At 40.6% G+C, this 19058-nt stretch overlaps 1 protein-coding gene across 1 annotated transcript; it reads left to right on the top strand.

Annotated features, from left to right (window-relative positions):
* The first annotated feature begins 36 nt into the window (after window positions 1–36).
* LOC117406269 (protein sel-1 homolog 3) lies at window positions 37–17937 on the top strand. The gene is made up of 25 exons (XM_059030574.1): window positions 37–1081; window positions 1884–1950; window positions 4300–4792; window positions 5128–5254; window positions 5515–5636; window positions 6547–6662; window positions 7020–7078; window positions 7561–7693; window positions 7915–8053; window positions 9004–9147; window positions 9237–9520; window positions 9666–9845; window positions 10222–10341; window positions 10581–10721; window positions 10863–10925; window positions 11502–11675; window positions 11901–12028; window positions 12868–12951; window positions 13745–13835; window positions 14439–14526; window positions 14905–15014; window positions 15312–15439; window positions 15589–15691; window positions 16116–16250; window positions 16754–17937. The coding sequence occupies exons 2-24, from the start codon at window positions 1885–1887 to the stop codon at window positions 16215–16217; spliced, it is 3195 nt and encodes a 1064-aa protein (XP_058886557.1). The 5' UTR covers window positions 37–1081; window position 1884; the 3' UTR covers window positions 16218–16250; window positions 16754–17937.
* The last annotated feature ends 1121 nt before the right edge of the window (window positions 17938–19058 follow it).

Raw genomic sequence — 19058 nt, 5'->3', positions numbered from 1 at the left:
TCCTTCAACAGCTGATTTGGATGAGCTATTTAAAGATGTATCTTTAGGAATACTTGCCTTGTGTTGATGGAACTATATGGGCTTTTGTTCTAAAGCAGGAGTCTCCAATCCTGGTCCTGGTGGGCGGTGTCCTTCCTGGTTTTTGTTCCAACTGTACCCCAAGTTATTTAATTGGACTAATTAAGTGCTTATTAGAAGCTTAGTTGGTTCAATTCATTAATGTAGTGTACAGTTAGAACAAAAACCAGGAGGGACACTGGCCCTCCAGGACCAGCATTGGAGACTCCTGGTCTAAAGGGTTATAATTTTTTGTGAAAGTGGCTTCAAATCAGCAGAGAACAGTAATTATTGAAATACATTTTAATCCCCACACCCTAAGTTGACTGTCTGGGTTGTATTCAAATGAATACATAGCGTTTCTCAGTCCAGAATCTTCTATACAGTATTTAGGCACATCTTAACTAAAATCACTGTGTTTATGTGGTCTAACAAATGAATACTGTTTTATATTTATAAAATTCACCAAGGACCCACAACTTAGCTGTTTGTTTTTTACATAGCTCTCCTTTTTATGTGCTAGCGTCTTTCTGTTTATCAATTATTTTAATACCCAGGTTAATGCCTACACAGCTGATAGCTCTGGAATCATTAGCCTATTATTCTTAAATACAGTAGAAACCGAGGTAAGACAAATTCAGTAGAAGGTTCTGTCTGTAAATATTCTGTTTGTCATTTTTAAAGGCTTTCCCTTATCTGTTAAGATTGTGTACAACAGGCGTGCCAGTGTTACAGTGTTTGCAAAAGAGTGTGGATGGCGTTTTCAGCCGGATCTTAGGTTCCGGGTTTTTGAACCGCTATTCCTCTTGCTTCAAAAATGTGGTTACTGTACATCCAAGAGAGTGACGTGTGAAAGAAGACACAACACTGATACAAGAAGTGGTAGAACAGTCCGCTTGTAATGCTTTTCATAAAAAAAAATAGAATTCTGTCTTAAAGTTGACATTAAAAAAAACAATCATGCAACACTAAAGTGGATTTCTTTTTCATTCATTTGAAGTCAGATCAGGTACGTCTTGAGCAGGTAAGATTTAAAATTATGGCTCACTCATGTTTAATATATTTTTTTGAAAAATAAATTAGTGTGGTCGTGCGATGTTACTAAAAAGTATGATTATTATTATTTTACTGATAAGGAAGCTGACTTTGCATTTTTAATACAGTACAACGAAGGTGACCATTTCATAAGGACCGTCAACTACAAGCATCTCTTTAGCCCAGTTAATTTACTTGAAGTAGTCTATGTTAATATCTCGGCTTGCGCATGAGATATTAACATTTATTTCACACCATGTCACCTGAGAGTTTCCGTAAAACCCAGTGGTCAGAGGATGTTCTAATTCCAGACACCGTTTAAAAAAAAAAAAAAAGTTTGAATAAGGACGTGTGTTTTAAAGCAAACGCTCCTCTGCCGATTATTATAATATTTAAATGCATATTTTGGGGTGACTGATAAGAACACTGAACTCATAACAAGTTTGTATTTCTTTTGTACATTATATATATAATATACACTTTCACAAAAAAAAGTGTTTATTTAGCTATTCGGTGTTTGGTATAAATCCATGTATCAGCGACAGTCAATGCCTATATAAAAGTTTACAATTTGCGCAGTAACTGTATTGTGGTGTTAATTTTTTAAAATGAGCTTTACCATCGTTCCCAGCGTTTTGTAATGCTTACACTGACTATTTTAAATGTATGTACTGGTATCTATTTATTTTTTACCACGGTTTAGCGCTGTAAACCTTTAAAGGCGTACCTAGAGCCTGTAAATGCAAAAAGTGTTAACAAATACTTATGTTCTGTTTTTTTCATGGATTTAGGATGAAAATGAAGGCGTTCTACCTGGATAACTGTGACTTGCTGATGAAGTTCTGGTTCGTCTCCCTGGTGTGTCCGATCATTTTCATCGCATTATTGTGGAAACATTAACAGGCGACATGCAATTCATGACCGTACATGTACCAAAGTAACATGCAAAAGCATGTCTCCGTGACATTTCCTGTACATCCACATCATGTAGAAGTGTTTCCCAAGATATAGCCAACAATTATTCATTTCATGACCATTATATCATTACATGTTTTTAGTCATAGTTTTATATTGTTAATTTAATGGTAGTAGCATCTTGGAATCTATAACTCCAGAGACTGATATATAATGTGGATATATATGGATATGGGAAGTTGGTTCTTTTGAGCAAAAACCTATATACAGTTGTAGTTGAAAGTTTACATACCCCAATGGGAAATGTGTAATTTCTCGAAAACAAATAATTTTAGGAAAAACCTTTTGGATGAGGAAAAGAAGTCACAAGAAATATGTCTACAATTATTTATTTCAGCAATTTTTTTGCAAAACTCAAAAAATGATCATTCAAAAGTATTCATACCCTTTGATGCTATGATAATATGATGCTACAAGGTGCTAGAAATTTCAATATGATAATGCATAACCTAATTCTAGAAAATGTTCTCCTACAATCCAGCATTCTTAGAGAGTATGAAAGGGTTAGGCGTAGGATGATTGCTGTCATTACCAATAAGTCAATATGAGAAAAAAAGTAAAGAGCTATCTGAAGACCTTAGGCGGAAAATTATTTGTTGTCATAAAGCTGGAGAAGGGTACAAGATTTCCAAGCATTTGAGCATCCCAATTTCAACTATTGTTGCTATTATCAAGAAGTACAAGACTCATGGTACTGTCACAACACTCCCTCTTTCACCAAGAACAAGTAGAAGAATTGTGAGGAAGGTTAATAACAATCCGAGATTGACTGCCAAAGATATTCAAAGTGAATTGGCTGCAAGTGGGACTGGGATTCAAGTATTGCATGGTGAAGGAAAAAGCCACTCTTAGGAAAATGTCACAAGGACAATCGCTTAAAGTTTGCAAAACGTCATTTTACTGATTTATTGGCGTTCTGGTCAAAGGTTTTGTGGAGTGATGAAACAAAAATCAAGCTATTTGGTCACGCTGATAATCTTTACGGTTAGAGAAAGTCTGGTGAGGCATACAAAGAAAAGAACACCATACCTACTGTCAAGCATGGAGGTGGTAATATCCTTATATGGGGCTGTTTTTCAACTAATGGCACAGGAAATTTAATTCCAGTACACGGTAAAATGGATTCCATAGCATACCAAAAGGTATTAGCTAATCATCTGAAACCCTCCGCTACAAAACTTGATTTAAAGTGCAACTGGACGTTCCAACACGACAACGATCCAAAGCACACACCAAAAAAATCTACTTCAGAATGGTTAAAGAAGAATAAAATCAAGGTTCAGAATCTTTGATATGAGGTGAAGAAGGCTGTGCACAAGAGAAGTCCTCGGAATTTGAATGAACTGGAACAATTCTGTGTTGAAGAATGGCCAAACATCACTAAAGAATCATGCCAAAAGCTCATTGACAAATATCTTATTTCTGAGTTTTTCAAGAAATTGTTGAAATAAGTAATTGTGTTCTATTTTTAAGTATTTTTCCCTCATCCACAAAAGCAAAACTTTTGCTACAAAAGATTTTTCTTATTTGTTTGTTTTTGAGAGATTTCTAGAAATAATGCATTTTCATTGGGCTATGTAAACTTTTGATTACAACTTTGTGTGTTTATGTATGTATATATATATCATGTGTGTGAGGAAAAACTATAAGAAACTGAGTAGACAAATGTGTTGGCTAACAACTTCTTCATGACACTGTCATTTTCTTTATCTACTATTATATTTCAAGTTGTTTAAATATGGATTTTAGACAAGCATGGTTGCTGAGAGATTGAGTTCTGAATGCAGGGGTAATGAGATTGATAATCATGGTTGTGAATAGAGGTACTGCTCCCTTAACAAATCTGTCTGACAAACTATTGTAGAGGGGAACACTAATCTGAAACTGAGGTAAAAAATAAATAAATAAATAATTCTGTTTTAACATTTTTTTGGCACACAAGGTGATTGAATGTAATGCTTCCATGTCATGGAGGGTTTGGTGCTCTAAAGGGAGATAACGCCTAGATCAAGGTGGGGCAGTATTATATTTCATGCATTAGCTGGCTCTCACCTAACTCACTTACTAATTAAATCTGTTGCTGTGACAACAGATATATATAATTGTTTGTTTAGTTTAAGTTTCCTTAGCTTTCGAAATGATTTATAGTTTTAAAAAATAAGTCAATCCACCTTATGATTAGTCATAAAATGACCCACATTAAGAATTATTTTTTATTTTTTTGTCACGTAGATAACCCTGTGCAGATGTATATCCAGCACACCAATGGACCACGTCATGCTTCTGAATCCTCCAAAAGAGCTTGTGCCTGCACACTCCCTCCGAGTCCAGTATTCCTGTTCCAGATCTGCTATCGTCTACCTGGATGTGCTGGCTTCTTCAGAAACCAGGATCGGCGTCAACATCTTCAGACGGCGATGGCGTTGTGTGGTGGATCATCCCAGGATCAAGGTCATCCAGCTGGATCTGCCAGACCGGATTATCTACCGGGATGACTGGAAGATCAGGAATTCGGTGTGGCTGCTGAGCGCCATGCTCCGAGCCTGGGTCTCCAGTGATGGTGATGAGTCATACGCCAGCGCCTCAGCCAGGGCGATTGTCCTTCTCCAGCCCTTGCCCCTGTTCAGCCGCCCATTGAAAGAGCACAGCCTTTGCCCGCGCTGGGATGTTGAGCTGCTCTGGAGGCTCCACAAGGATACCATCCCAAAATGCAAAGCAGAGCCAGGTGGGAAGCAGCGTGGCATGTTTGGTGGTTGATATCGCTCAGTTTTCAGCCTAATAGGCTGGAATGTGGAAGGTAACAGGTACAGGGTACCACAGTGGCTAGACTCCTGTACTGCAGTATAGGAGATAGTGGGTTTGAATTGAGCACTGAGTTGTGGTGTGGAAGACAGTGGTTCTGTAAATATGGGAGCTGGACTATAACAGCTGAATATATCATTTCACGCTAATGGTCATTTGTTTCTCAGAACTATGCAGTGTTTGCGATTTCTAAACTAAGGCAGTTACAATACGCTAAAACCCCACAGATCTTGACCATTTCAATTTCCCTTCAACCAGAGGTTGCCCATTTCCTGAAGTTTGTTTACGCCTCATCCGGAGAGAACTTTGGGATTGTGAGGACACTAAATCCCTATGGAAACAAGGCTCTGGAGCAAATGAGGCAAAGATCTACCACATTTCCAAGGTAATTTAACAAAGCAAAATAAATCTGGCCTCACTGTGTCTTCGAGATCTGAATGCAGACTAGATCTCTAGCCGTAGCTTTGAATTCCTTTACAGTTGCGTAACGTGGTTTACATTGCAAATCTTGCTAACCCTGTCCCCTTTCACAACAACCTGGGGTCAGATTCAAGAGGTAAAAGAAGCCAAGCTGCTCACTTCTGCATAGCAGAACTACACAAGTGAAGGAACAGTGCGACAACACTCGTTCTCTTCTCTCTGCAGGTGTACCTTCTCCACGTGGATATACCTGACCCAGTCCTGTAGGTGGCGCTTCTGTGGGGTTCTGCATCACCTGGACTGGAACAATAACTATGCCAGTCCGGCCATCTTCATCACTCACACAGGTTCATACACTCTTCATTTACCTCAGTTTAGATTTTATTGACTTTTTAAACATTTTTGTCAGATGCAGCGCGGTCATTACCTGCTAGATAATTGACCATGGTGCCAGCTAGGTGCCTTCAGCGGAAGCCATGAGCACTTAACAAAACACAGTTATCTATGACCGATGCAGAGGATATTCATTTTCTTTGTATGAAGATCTTTTTTTTAATGTTTTTTTTTAGTTTATCTTATGGTCTGGCTATCTTACGCGCCTTCAGAATGACTGTTTGCTGGGAACCTGATTGGCTGAGACGGTCATTGGGATTTGAAAGGTTATTCATATTTAAACCTCACGGGTCGCCAGTCTGTTTCAGGGTAGCTGAGTTTATGATCGCACTGATACACTCCACAGCTAACATGACCTGCTAGATATCTACCCTGTCCTTTTAAAGTGCACTGATGTTCAGCTTTTGATCCTTCACTGGCACTGTGGCCAATCATCTCGCAGGTAATCAATAGTTTGTCAGTCATTGTTGCTTAAGTAGGTCAAAACTATGTTAAGCCTACAACTTAGAAATATGTTAAATATATGTCACATACATTTAACAATGTGTTTGTGACATACAACCATTATACATGACAAAATATGTAGTACTGTGTATGAAGGTAATGCATAAAACACATTTTACTAAATTGTGTCAGTTGTGATAATTTGTCAATTGATTGTGTCTGAAGGACCTCTCTATTAAGTATAGAACTGTAGAGTTAGATTATATTGGAGCTTGAGGCACAATACTGTGCCCTATAACTTTGTGGTAAAACTATGAACTGTACTGTGCTTTGCTACACTATGCTATGTGTTTACCATGTTTTACCAAGCTTTTGTAAGGGTTTGTAAAATGCGTGTGTGTGTCTGGATGTGTTTGGCAGGGTCGCTCCACATTCAGGTGCAGCAAGTCTCTGGGAAATCTGCCGCTCTTCTTAGTGAGTTCAAGGTGCCCCTGTTCCAGTGGTGTCGCATTGACACGGAGCTCCAAGCCAAGCAGGTGAGTGGGTACACACTTTGCTGTTTAGCCATGGGCCTCTCCCGAGCAGAGAGGCACGGCCGTTTGGTAGTCTCTGTGCCGTTACACAGCGTGTAATCGGTTCAGACTTTGACGTTTTACGAATATTTTTTTTAATTTAATTTTAGTATTTATGAGGGACAAGCACTAGCAGTCAGGAGCAGTGCAAGACAGGCATTTGAGAGCTTCCAGTGTATCCAACGTCAAGGGTCTATTTCCTTGTTGGGAACAATTACGATAAATTTTGTGGTGGTTTTGAGGACTGCTGATCAGAGAGCAGCCCCACCCCCCGGTGAAATGACACAGCTGTTTGTTTTTTTTTTTTTTTATCCCCTCCAGGTCAACGTCACTATGGTGTGTGTAGGAGATCAAAAAACACTTCACAGCACGGTTCACACGTAAGTCCACAGCACTCTCTTGAACCTGGCCGTACAGTAGATGGCTCAGGAAAGTTGGAGCTCAATTTCTAAACTACTGATTACATAAACATGGGCTCTATACAATATACAATTACAACCTTTTTGATTAAAGACTCCCTGGTTTTACCTGCTCAACCCGAACATCCTTTGTATTGTAATTGCATTGAAATTGTATTGCACTGAAACAGCAGGCAAAAAAACAGCGTGCAATGGTTGTGCATTGCGCAGTGAATGTGTTTGTCGATCATCGAAGTACATGGAAGTTGTGTTTAAAGGAGTTTTCGAAGGCATTCCTGACACATTTATTTCATTTGGATATGTTCTAAAGCACTTTTTTAAATGTAATTTGAATTGGTTTAATAGGCAGCTGTTAGCAACCTGTTTTGTTAATAATAATTGATAAAGCCTTAATTACAATGGAAGCAAAAGCCCTGTATTTACAGTCTGGTCTTTCTCGACAGGTTTGGTGGGGTTATCCAGCTGGACGACACAGAAGGCTATTTTGTGCTGGGAGGAGGGCGGTTTGTCCGGGGTATAGAGGGGTTTTACGGCCCGTCTGTCTACCATCGCAATGGATTCTCTTCTGCCCATCAGGTGTGCTCCCCTGACCCTCCCCGTATCACAAGTCTATAAAGATGTCTCTGCAATATTTATTAATGTAGATTTAATAAAAATGATATTATAACACGGCAGTGGGTGTCCTTCCATTCATTTTAAACTTTCACCTGGAACACAGGACTGCATTACCCTCAGTAGCTGGAAGCTTTTCCATTTGCAGGGAGTGTCTCTGATTTAGACTTTGTCTTTTTGTCTAGCTGTCTGAGCTCAGCCTCCCTGAGCCTATCAGATCTCTGGATTTCGCTGGCTGGTTTAACTCGTGCTGGGCGTTTAAAGATGAGCTCTTACAGAAGAGGAGGGGATATGCGATGAGAGCCCAGCTGGAGGGAGAGGCTGGTAAGACGGTATCTACTGGGTTCACATGTCTACCAGCTGCCAGTCACTGACCTTGGGTCCACAAGGGGCAGTGTCCAGTATACTAACAAAATAATAGGTTTAGACATTTCATATTCATGAGCCTTACCCAGAACCAGCAATCTGATCTATTTGCTTGGTATTTTGTAGGAACCATGCTCTTCCTCTCAGTTAGTTCTGCATGATTATCCAAAATAAACTATGACTTATCAGTAATGCAAATTGTTTTGTTAAAGGTTTTCATTTTACATGAATGCACGTCAAATCACAAACCATAACGTCCAACATGTTTTGTAACAGAAGAAAATGCATAAAAGCTGGGATTGGGTCATATATAGCTAATTTTCCCTAAATGATAACATGATCAAAGACGTGCAAATGCCCCACACAGTAATGTATAATAAATATACTATCAAAAGTCTGTGTTATCGTGAACCAGCAAGGAAGCAATACCAGCGTGTGTCCACTGGGTGGTGCCAGATCTGCACTTCATCATGAAGTCAGTGACAGTCTGCTTTGTCAAGTATTCCTCATTCAACCTGTCCCAGGGGTTTACAGGATTTACAGGATAAATGTCCATTATTGACTGTGAAGGTATTTTTTGTTGTACAGAACAGTCACATATGTTAGATTGGTATAAGGAACCGTGGGCAGTAGTGCAACAGCACTTTCCTGCACTGTAACTAGCTTACCTGCACCACATCCACAACCACAACTACTGCTGTGAATAATAACTGCAGTTACTTATTTTATAAATCGCAAATCGCCTTCCTGCTGATTTAAGATTTGGAGATACTGTACCTTATTTAAACATCTATGATTTTTGTTTTGTAATGTGTTATTTGACAAATGCTTTAACATCTTAGAAATATAGTTTAGTAAGTCTGTGAATTAGCTAAGCTGACAACATTGTATTTTTCATTTTTTTTTAGCCAGCTGTAGTAATGTGTACACAGAATGGTTTTCCAGGAGTGATCCAGCCCCTCCACTACCACAGTGTCTCCAGTGGGAGGCGCCAGTTCACCCTCGACGACGCCCTGTCACCAGGCTCATCCAGCAAATGGCAGCCAGAAATGGTAGGTTTAAGGAGATCGTACAAAAAGATTGAACAACATTAAATAAAGTGTCTGACTCATTCTAGATGGAATGCAATATTATAATAAAGTGTGGAATAATAATTGCAATAAGGGGCGATGTCAGTCTGACAGCCATATGCACTGCCTCTCTCTCTCTGTGTCTCATCCAGGGGGGACAGGTCGTCTGGACCTGGTGGGGAAGAAACTGTACACTCTGTTCCTGAGGAGAGTGACGCAGGATGGAGGGATAGCCAAGGTTAGGCCCCTGATGCCACTTCTGTTACAGGCTGGGTGTCTCGGGGACCACAGCGCCCTCTACCTCTCAGCAGTCCTCTATCACACTGGTTTTGAAGTCAACAAAATACCTGGCAAGGTAATAAATGTGTGTATGTGTGTGTGTGTGTGTGTGTGTGTGTGTGTGTGTGTGTGCGCGTGCTCTCACTAACACCCAACCCTATTTTGTTAACAACTTGTTTATTGTGAATTGTCTGTGCCACTCTGCGTCTGTGTGTCCCCAGGCTGTGCTGCTGTCTCTCTTGGCAGCCCAGCAGGACTCCCGTCTGGCTCTGCTGCGTCTTGGGAACCTGCATCACTTGGGGGAGTCCGGTCTTCCGGTTGACCATGCCCTTGCCTATGCCTACTACTCCAACATGGCGGCACAAACCTTGATAGACAAGCAGCACCCCAGCCCAGGACAGGTAGGGGCCAGATAACCCCTAAAGGAGCTGAAATAATCCCATCTGATCTTAACTCTTATGCATTACCGTTAGCTTTATATCCTGGTGTCGTCTCCAGTGTACAGGACATATGGAAGCCTTTTTTGCATTTCATGCGCTGGCCGCTTGTTTTGAAGGGAGCACCAAGCTTGTGTTTAACAAAGGAGGTCTGAATACAGCTCTGTCCTAGACACCAGGCTGTTGCCTTTGTTTGGGCAGCATCTCGTGCAGGTGGACAGTGTGACCTGCCACACAGCAAATATTCCACACCTACTGCCCAGAACATCCCTGAGCCTAGATGTAGAACATGTGTGGGGTCGTCTTGCTAGACTCCACCTCTCCGTCTCTCTCTCTGCAGGCATATGTGGAGTCGATTCGTCTGATCGACGAGGAGGTCTTGAAGCAACAGACCAGCGAGAATGACGACCTCTTCCTGTGGCTCCGGTTTCAAGCACGGAGAGGCGTGGCAGATGCCCAGGTACGTACTGCCCTAGGGCACTTTCATTTGAACCATTCATGCAACCAGTTCTTTTTATATGTCTATTATTGCCACCGGAAAGGCGATACCCCTCCTTAATCCAGTATACAGCATGTCTGCATATGAAGAGGACCACGTTACCAGCGTACTTGAATCATTCAAAAATACTTTTGTTATCGCAGTCAAAATGCATATGTAAAGAAAGCACCTAAGCCAATTTGTATTTGTTTTTAAATTAGCAAAATCTGGGGCGGATGCTGTTTTGGGGTCAACAGGGGGTGTCCCCCAATCTACAGGCAGCTGTGAAATACTACAAGGCAGGTGCGAGAAAGGAAGAGAACCCTGTGTCCATGTATGACTATGCCATCGTCCTTCTCAAGGTCAGGATCCTGTTATTATTATTAGTCATAGTAGCTATAGGGGACGGGAGTATGCATCTTTTCCATTTAGATGTACTGTACATAGAGCCATCCATCTGAATGTGAAGTCATCACAGATTTCAATGATGTGTGTTTTCTCAGGGACATGGAGTGGAGCAGGATATCCCAAAGGCTCTGAAATTCCTTAACAAAGCAGCAAAGCAGGTACTGTTCTTCACCGCATGCGTGTCTGTGTGGGTATTCATTCTGCCTGTACAATATGTAAAGCTCAGGAAGGGTTATATTTAATGATAAAAATGACAGTGGTATTTAGATCAATTGACTAGACTCTAGCATCTGCTAATGAAAAATAACCTTGGATTGTTAACCATAGTTCAATCAGTCTCGTACAAACACATGGGGTGACAGGGAAATCCAATCGATAGGCTAACAGTATTTGGGAGGCTGTGACACTGTAATGAACAAAGTGTAGTTCTTGTAGAAAGCAGAGTTTTGCTAAAAGCAAAGCCTTCCAGGATTGCCCTGCTTGTGCTGGTGCTGCATTTGCCCTAGTTCACCATGGTTTGTCTTACAGTACCGTGCTTTACCAGACTTATCGGTTCTGCACACTGATATGCTGGAGTGCTAGAGTGTCTGACACTGTGTTTACAGGTTTTCATAGACTCCTATGGATGTTTCACATTGCGTTTGGCTTTACTCTCAAAATATACACATTTTAGCTTAGTATACCTCAGTACACCACATTCCTGACCTGTGATCTCTCCCTCTTTCTCGATACAGGATTTCGTCCCTGCGATCAACGCCCTGGGCTGGTACTACGAGCGCTTCGAGCAGGATTACGAGAGGGCGGTGCAGTTTTGGGAGCGGGCTGACGAGATGGGGAACCCAGAGGCACCCTTCAACCTAGGGGTCATGTACTCCCTGGGGCTGTATCCAGGGAAACGTGCTGACCAGGTCAGCACCACGCGATCAGGCCTACAGGAATGTCTGACACCTAGACGTGAATGTTTGAAGAGCACTTACTGCCCATTTTGTTTAAGCATTAAAAATGAAACACTGTTATTTCTTGGGGTTTGGGTTTGAACTTTTACTTAACTAAGCGTCTCCCAAGTCATCTGTTACTTGATATAGTACTTTAAAGAAATTTGGTGCCAATATTTTTTATTATCATTCCCACAGTTTATGGCTTACAAATATTACCTGAAGTCTGCCAGGAGAGCACACACAGACGGGGCGATCCGACTGGCTGACGTGTGGATCCGAGGGATTCCTGGCCTGGTACCCAGGCTGCCTCTGGACGCTGTGCTGTAAGGGTTAAACATTTGACAGGTCAAAAGCAGGATATTTGTTAAAGGAGTGTTAAGGCTTTAAAAGTCATGTCTATCCTCTTATTAACATCTGGAACATCAATGTCTTATCACACTGGAGTTCTGTGTTTTTTTTTTACTTTGGTTAATATGCAGATTTTAGTACCAAACAATAGATTTAAAGGTTTATCGCTTCCTGTGCTGTAGGTCACAGTTGGTACCAGGAAGAAGTAGTTTAGTTCTTTAATCTGTAAAACAAGCAAGCAAGAAAAGGGACACCTATGAGAATGTTGCTAGTTGCTGATAGCTGGGATTTGAAAGCATTGGTTTCTATGGAGTATGAAGCACTCCATGTTACACAGACAATACATTCAAATCCTATTTTTTTTGTGGCAGTTTTTCTTCATGTTTTATGAGGTTTACAGTCATTCTGAGAGGTTCTGTGCTCTGTTAGTGTCTGTAATTAGCTTTCAGATGGATTCAGTGCTGGGGGTGAATTGCTGAAAATCTGGCAATCCAGCCTGTGATTTCCTCATTCTAGAATGTCAGTCTGCAATTGTGTGACATTTCAACTCTGTTGGCTCCACTTGTTCTATGCCACACTATACTATACAATAGAAATGTCCAAGCATCACATCACTTTCTGAAATTAAGAAAATCAAAGGCTTCGCAGACATGTAGAAGTCCACCTCCAGCAGTGATCTTCACTGAAAGCTAGATAGACACAAATATAGAAACATATTGAATCAACACACCTCGGAGGGAGATCCCTTACGTGAGACAATTTGCCAGGTCAGAGATGTGCTGTTTCACGCTCTGTTTGCTTACTGGATTTCCAGGTGGACCAAGTGGGCGTCAGAGCAGAATGGTTACCTGGGAGCTCTGCTGAGGAAGTCCCTCGAAGCCTACCTTCGCCAGGACTGGTAATTAAATCCCATTCACTTTTAAATAATAATAATTCCGAGAGTTCACTTTTATAACGTTCTCAGTACTCTACTTTCTGGCACCGGTGTGCTGCATATTGTTTATATTGTTTTGATATGCCTCAAAAATTAGTGGTTGGAGGGCCACTATAGACAGTCAGGGCAGTACTGGTTCAACAAGACTGGTCCTGAAAGTGTTCGGATTGTTCTGGAGGGGCCATTTCTTAATTATTACTGCCTTGAATTCCTTCTGCGATGTTGGGGTTGGAAATCTGCAGCAAAGTCTGTTTCCTAGAGTGGTCCATATAGTTCTCACTTTTGATACTTCTCTGTAAATTGTGAGAACCCGTCGTCTTGCCCATGGTGACTGGAACTGGCTTGAACCAGGGAGATGCAGCTTTTATTCATGACAAAGCTATATAATGTCAGGGACTCCAGTTGCATAATACAGGAATCAGTACTGTGGGGGAAAGCCCAGTTACAAAAAAGTGTGTATTACGTATCATGTTTTTTTTATGTAGACTTGTATTATAATACAACTTAATAAGCAAACAGATAAACTACTAGATTTGCCTGGGAAGTGACTTACCTCAACCTGTCATTAATGTGTAAAGCCTCTTGCATGTACATGTTAAAAATAGCCAGTTGTGAAATACGCAGTCCTGGGTGCAGAAGGATGCACCAGAGACAGCAGGTTAGGATAATAGAACCCGGAGTAAATTAGTACAGGCTTTGTGTAAATGAAAGCTTGCAGCTCGGTGAGGGGTTTCTGTGCTTTCTGTGATTGTTCCAGGTCTTCAGCCCTGATTCATTACCTGATGGCCTCCGAGTCTGGCTTTGCTGTGGCACAGTTCAATCTGGGGTACTTGTGTGAGCAGCACGCGGTGAGTAGGGCATTCATGATCATTTTCCTCATTATTATATTGCACGCTTATTTTTCAATACATGATGTCCGTGAAGTGTTTGATACTCTTTGGACCTTTCGACGCAGGAAATGCTTTGTATATCTAATGGATAATGCAAACTGGCAGGGCATTAGCCCTGCCGGTGTCATATGTGGGTGTGGGTGTGTCTGTGTGGAATATTGGGTTGGCAGGGAGGGGGTTACATTTCTCCCTGTCAAAACATGTGGGAAATTACGCTGGAACCAATTGAATAAGCCACAGGTGTATAAAGTAGGTGCTCTGGGGTGTTAGTTTGGAGTTAATACAGAAGTAATGTTGGTGTTGGTCAGGGTTTTGTTGCTGTTCTGTGCTGTGTGTTTGTTGTATGTCCGTAAGATTGGTAGAGACCTTTTGTTTTGGCCCTTATGCCGTTTTATTTGCTAATGTGTTTTTTGTGTTTTGTTTCGTGTTTATTTGTAAATAAGTGTGCAGCGGTGCTTAAACCTGCAGCTTGCTTGTACGTAAAAAACGCTTTGAGCTGAAGCTTACTGTTACAGCAGTTTAACAGAAGCCATATAGAGTGTTTATTGTGTTGTTGAACAGGGCAGCCTCCTAAGTCCAGCCTTCCGTTCTGAGTGTGTCTGGAGATACTACAACCTGTCCACATACAGTCAGGACCCAGCTCCCTATGGTAAGTGCATTCCCAGCTGCACTGTTCAAAGATACGCTGGGTTTATGAAAACAGCAAGTTTACAAACTGTGCGCAATCGTTTCAAACTAGAGTTACTCACATAGTAGCATTCATACCAAAGTAATCTCAAAGTGCTTCACAATCCAAAAAAGTAAATAGGCGTGTAAAACAAGACCAAACAGTAACAGCGGTTCAATCAGTTTTGGGTTTCATTCCAGATAATGGCACTGTCCTCTACAATTGCCAACATTTATCACAAAAAAACCCACCCCATTTTATAATGTAGACGAGTATGGCTTTTTGCTTCCCCACAACAGGGCTAACACAGCCAACATTCTTTTGTATTTTAGCTTTAGTCTTGTATCTCTCTCATTTCAGCGTTGATAAAAATGGGGGATCTGTTATATGCTGGACACGAGCAGAGGAAGAGAGATGTGAAGGCGGCTGCAGAGATGTACAAACTGGCTGCACTGAGGGATGAGGCCCAGGTAAGATCTCCGAGGGGCTGGCTGTTGCAGTCGGCACTACATGCCTTTATCCCTGGACTCCTGGACTCCTGAATCATTTCTTGTTGGCTTCATTATTGAAACTCTGTGATTGTATGTTAAAGTATAGCAGGTGAAATACAGGGTGCCTTTATCACTGTCATCATTAAAAAGTGTATCGTTTTGATGGGCCTGTTTGATCAGTACCAGTGTGCTACAATAGCAGGGCCACTGTCTTTTGTGTTGACTTCATTGTGGAGCCTCTTCTTGTCTGACCCATTGTCTGTCTTCCTTTTATAGGGCTGGTACAGTTTGGGGCTGCTGGTCCAGGAGGGGGTGGAGCTCCCCAGAGCCCTGCTGACAGAGCTGGGCTTGGAGGAGCCCCTCAGAGCTGACAACCACAGCGTCCTCATTGAGCTCTTCCGCAGGTAAACGCTCCCTAGGAGAAATAGACTTGAGTCTGTTTGTTTGTTTTTTTATATTGCTTGTGAAAGTTGACAAAACTGGTGACTGGAGTCTGTTTATACGTTTTGAGAAGCTTTTCTCTCTTTAGCACTCATGTTCTCTTTGCCCTCAGGTGCAGAGACCATGAAAATGCAGAGTCCTACCTGCCCTGCAGTCTGGCTCTACTGAATGCTCAGCTGCAGCTTGTTTTGAGGCACCACAGCGCCGCCCTAAAGGTAGTTAACAATATAGCAGATAAGGATTTCTGGACAGTATGTTTCTATGGTCTCCCTAGTACTTTTGACAAAAGGCTAAAATGTGGTTTTAGAGTTGCTCACCACAGGGACATTATGTGTACATACTTGTGTTGTTCGATGTATTTAACTAACCCTTCCCTGTACTGTATTAGTAAAAACCAACATTTTTAAAAAGATCACAGACAGGAGGCCTACCTTGTTTACTGTATTTCCCCAGGTTCTAAATTGTGTCAATACAGTGAAGTTATTTGCAGTAAATAATGAATACACTGTCACTGGATTTATTTTTATATGGGCTGCATCAAACGTGCGTATGTGTCTGGGGGAGACACACAGTAGGTCAGTGGCTGGGCTAGGATTTGAACCCTTGTCTAACCATGTATCGCATCCTCTTATGTTTCAGTTCACCAGTGCCATTGGCATGGCAATCGTCTCCATTGTGACTGTCCTCACGACCCTGGGAAGGCTGAGGGGCCTGACATCACACAATGGGCTGAGAGTGTGACCCCCACCCCCGAGTGGAGCTGGGGCGCAGGAGGTAGGGTATCAGGATTATCCGGTACAGACAGCACAACTGAAAGTGCAGGATCTGTACATTTAAACTTGTGTTATTTATTTTTTTCATTCAAGAACAGCAATATGGTTTACAGCAGTGAACTTCAATGTAATTGTACTGTCTGGAAAATGATGTAACACTAATTCCTGCTAATCATAAGTTTTACATGTATTAAAACTGAAGGAGCTGTGCTTTCCAGAGCTTGGTTTAAAAAGCCTGCTTCTCATCAATTTAAGGTTTGTTAATGACTGTTAGGTGGTGTCTTGTCAGTAGGTTTCCTGTATTCTGATTGAATAAAGAAACAGCTACATTAATTGATTGACATATAAATTTGTTTCATTAATGATGTATTATTATGTAGTAAATTTGAATGAAGCATTCAAAAATTGTGGATGAATTGCACAGTTATTCATACAAACAGCCTTATTGAAATATTCATTCAAAAGTACATGTTGGATCTGCAATGTTTTTATGTACATTCACAGGTTTACAAAAGAGGATCCATTATGGAATGGCTGCCACAGAAGACTTTTGTTTTCCCATTAAAAACCCTGACTCAAGAAACAAGACACACTCTTCAAGTTTGATTCAGGAAGTCGTTCTTGATGAGCGCGCTCTCTGCAAATGGGTTTATTCAGGTCTCAAAGACAGCGGCTAACGAAGAGTCACAAATGCAGGCTCAAACTAGTGAACACACATATAGAGGGGTCCTCATGATCTCAGTCTACATCATGTTTACCAGCTATGGGTGTGTCAGAATGACGGACATTATCAGTGCATTTTTAATGTGCACCCTAAAGGGAAGCAGCACATGATATCTCTTTATTATCAGCCTGTTGTCCTGAGCACAGTTTTTACATTGAGGCAGGTATATTCTACTTGGGGAAATTGACACCATTCCTTTGAATTAGGGGCTCAAAATAATGGATTTGTATCTGATGCCAGTAACGCTGATCAATGGAAACACAAACCAATACCAATACTGGGCCACTGTGTCCAAACCATCAACATCAACTGGGCTTCTTGTAGGTCCAGTCCCAGCTCAGTTGCTGACTCACTAGTGTAAGACAAACACATTAACACTTTGTGCCTCTGTCCCACCACAGATTGAAGATCCTTCCCCTTTAAACATCATGGTGAAAAATGAGACAGAAAAGAACTTGGCAGACTGGTGTATAAACATCCTAAATATGGCTTTGCAGGACTTGTGCAATTAAGAACTAAATAGCAAGTAATATTGACAGTGGCCAGTAAGCCAGCTTCTGGTTTTCAATGGTGGAAATGTCACCAGTGAGGACTGTGTACATCGTGTTTGGTTTCATTCCCCAGCTGGGTTACATCCCAGCATGTTTGAATACAAAACAAATGTGATCGTGTTGAAAGTATATCAGCACAATATGTACAACACAGGATAATGCGTTTGTAAGTACCATAATGTGTTTGTTGTAAACTTCAGGGTGTTTTGTAAATGTGAGATTCCAGAATTCAGTGTACATGTTAAAGTCTGTCATTTCAAAAACTATGATGTGGTGCCTTTATTCCTTTCACAAGCCAGGTTGTGTGCTGCTGTATTCCAGTTATTTTTTTCCTCTACTTCTCTAGTAGTAGACAATCAAACTCAGTGTTTAAAAAGCAGTACTGCAAAGGCAAAATAAATGATGTTAATTTATTAAGACTCATTAAGTCTATTTATATTCATAACCTTTTTTTCACTCACTTGTCAAAAGTTGTTACACATTTTAGGCTTTGATCCTGAACACATTAAAAAAAAGACAAAAAACCCATGTAATTAGAAATACAATATTATTATTATTATTATTATTATTATTATTATTATTATTATTATTATTATTATTATTATTATTATTATTTATTTCTTAGCAGACGCCCTTATCCAGGGCGACTTACAATTGTAAGCAAATACAATACAAGCCTATCTGCTGGCATGTAGTAAAGAAGAATTTAGACCATCAGAAATCAGAAAGTGTACGATTATAGAAGACTTTGTTTGCAGAAATTTTAATGTGAAGACAAAAAATACAGGGTTGTTGTCCTAACCTTATTGTGTTACTGTTTATTAAACACACACTGCACTATACTAAATACACTGCAGTATTTTGGAGATTGTAACTTTTGAATGCAGTATCATTATAGGTGTTTTCAATACCGCTGCTACATAATCAAAAAGTCTGCAGTATAAGTGCCACAAGTACTTAAAAAAAAAAAAAAAAAATAGTTACCAACTCTGGTTGTTAATTGTTACTGCCTGTTTATATAAAACTTGAAATGCTACAGTAGTACAAAATGTAAAATCACAAATTCATTTATTCAATAACTAAAACCATTTTAATGGCAAATGTTTTGGTAGACTAATGCCTTCATTGTTTTGTGAATGAATGTTGTTCTGTGTCACTAAGCAGTCTAGCTGCACATACTGTTAACCCACAGAGCCACTTTTTAAATTCAGTATTAAAATCAACCGATTAAAAAAAAAAGATATACTGTAAATATATCCTGTTCTTGAAATGTCTGACTACTTTTCACTGCAGTTTAGTAGGAAATAACTGTTGAAAGAGTTTACATACTACCCCTTGTGACAACTAATACAGTAATATTGCAGTTTACTTGTGTATCCTTTGCTTTACCATGCATGTCCTGTGATTTACCTCGCTTAATATCATTTCATAATGGTTCCTCGCCATTTCATTGTAAATAAATTCAGAACAACTGGACATGGTTACCAGTCTTGACAGTTGCTACACAGCCATTCAGGATTGGAAATAAATCACA

Source organism: Acipenser ruthenus, chromosome 9, assembly GCF_902713425.1.
Source record: "Acipenser ruthenus chromosome 9, fAciRut3.2 maternal haplotype, whole genome shotgun sequence".
NCBI classification, from domain to species: Eukaryota; Metazoa; Chordata; class Actinopteri; order Acipenseriformes; family Acipenseridae; genus Acipenser; species Acipenser ruthenus.
This window is presented reverse-complemented; position numbering and strand designations above follow the sequence as displayed.

Bases quoted from the DNA above. Each gene is read 5' to 3' on its own strand.
- LOC117406269 (XM_059030574.1), top strand. From the start codon at position 1,885: ATGAAAATGAAGGCGTTCTACCTGGATAACTGTGACTTGCTGATGAAG. The intron at 8,054-9,003 runs GTAAGACGGTAT...ATTTTTTTTTAG, and splicing joins CCAGCTGGAGGGAGAGGCTG to CCAGCTGTAGTAATGTGTAC. The intron at 10,926-11,501 runs GTACTGTTCTTC...TTCTCGATACAG, and splicing joins TTAACAAAGCAGCAAAGCAG to GATTTCGTCCCTGCGATCAA.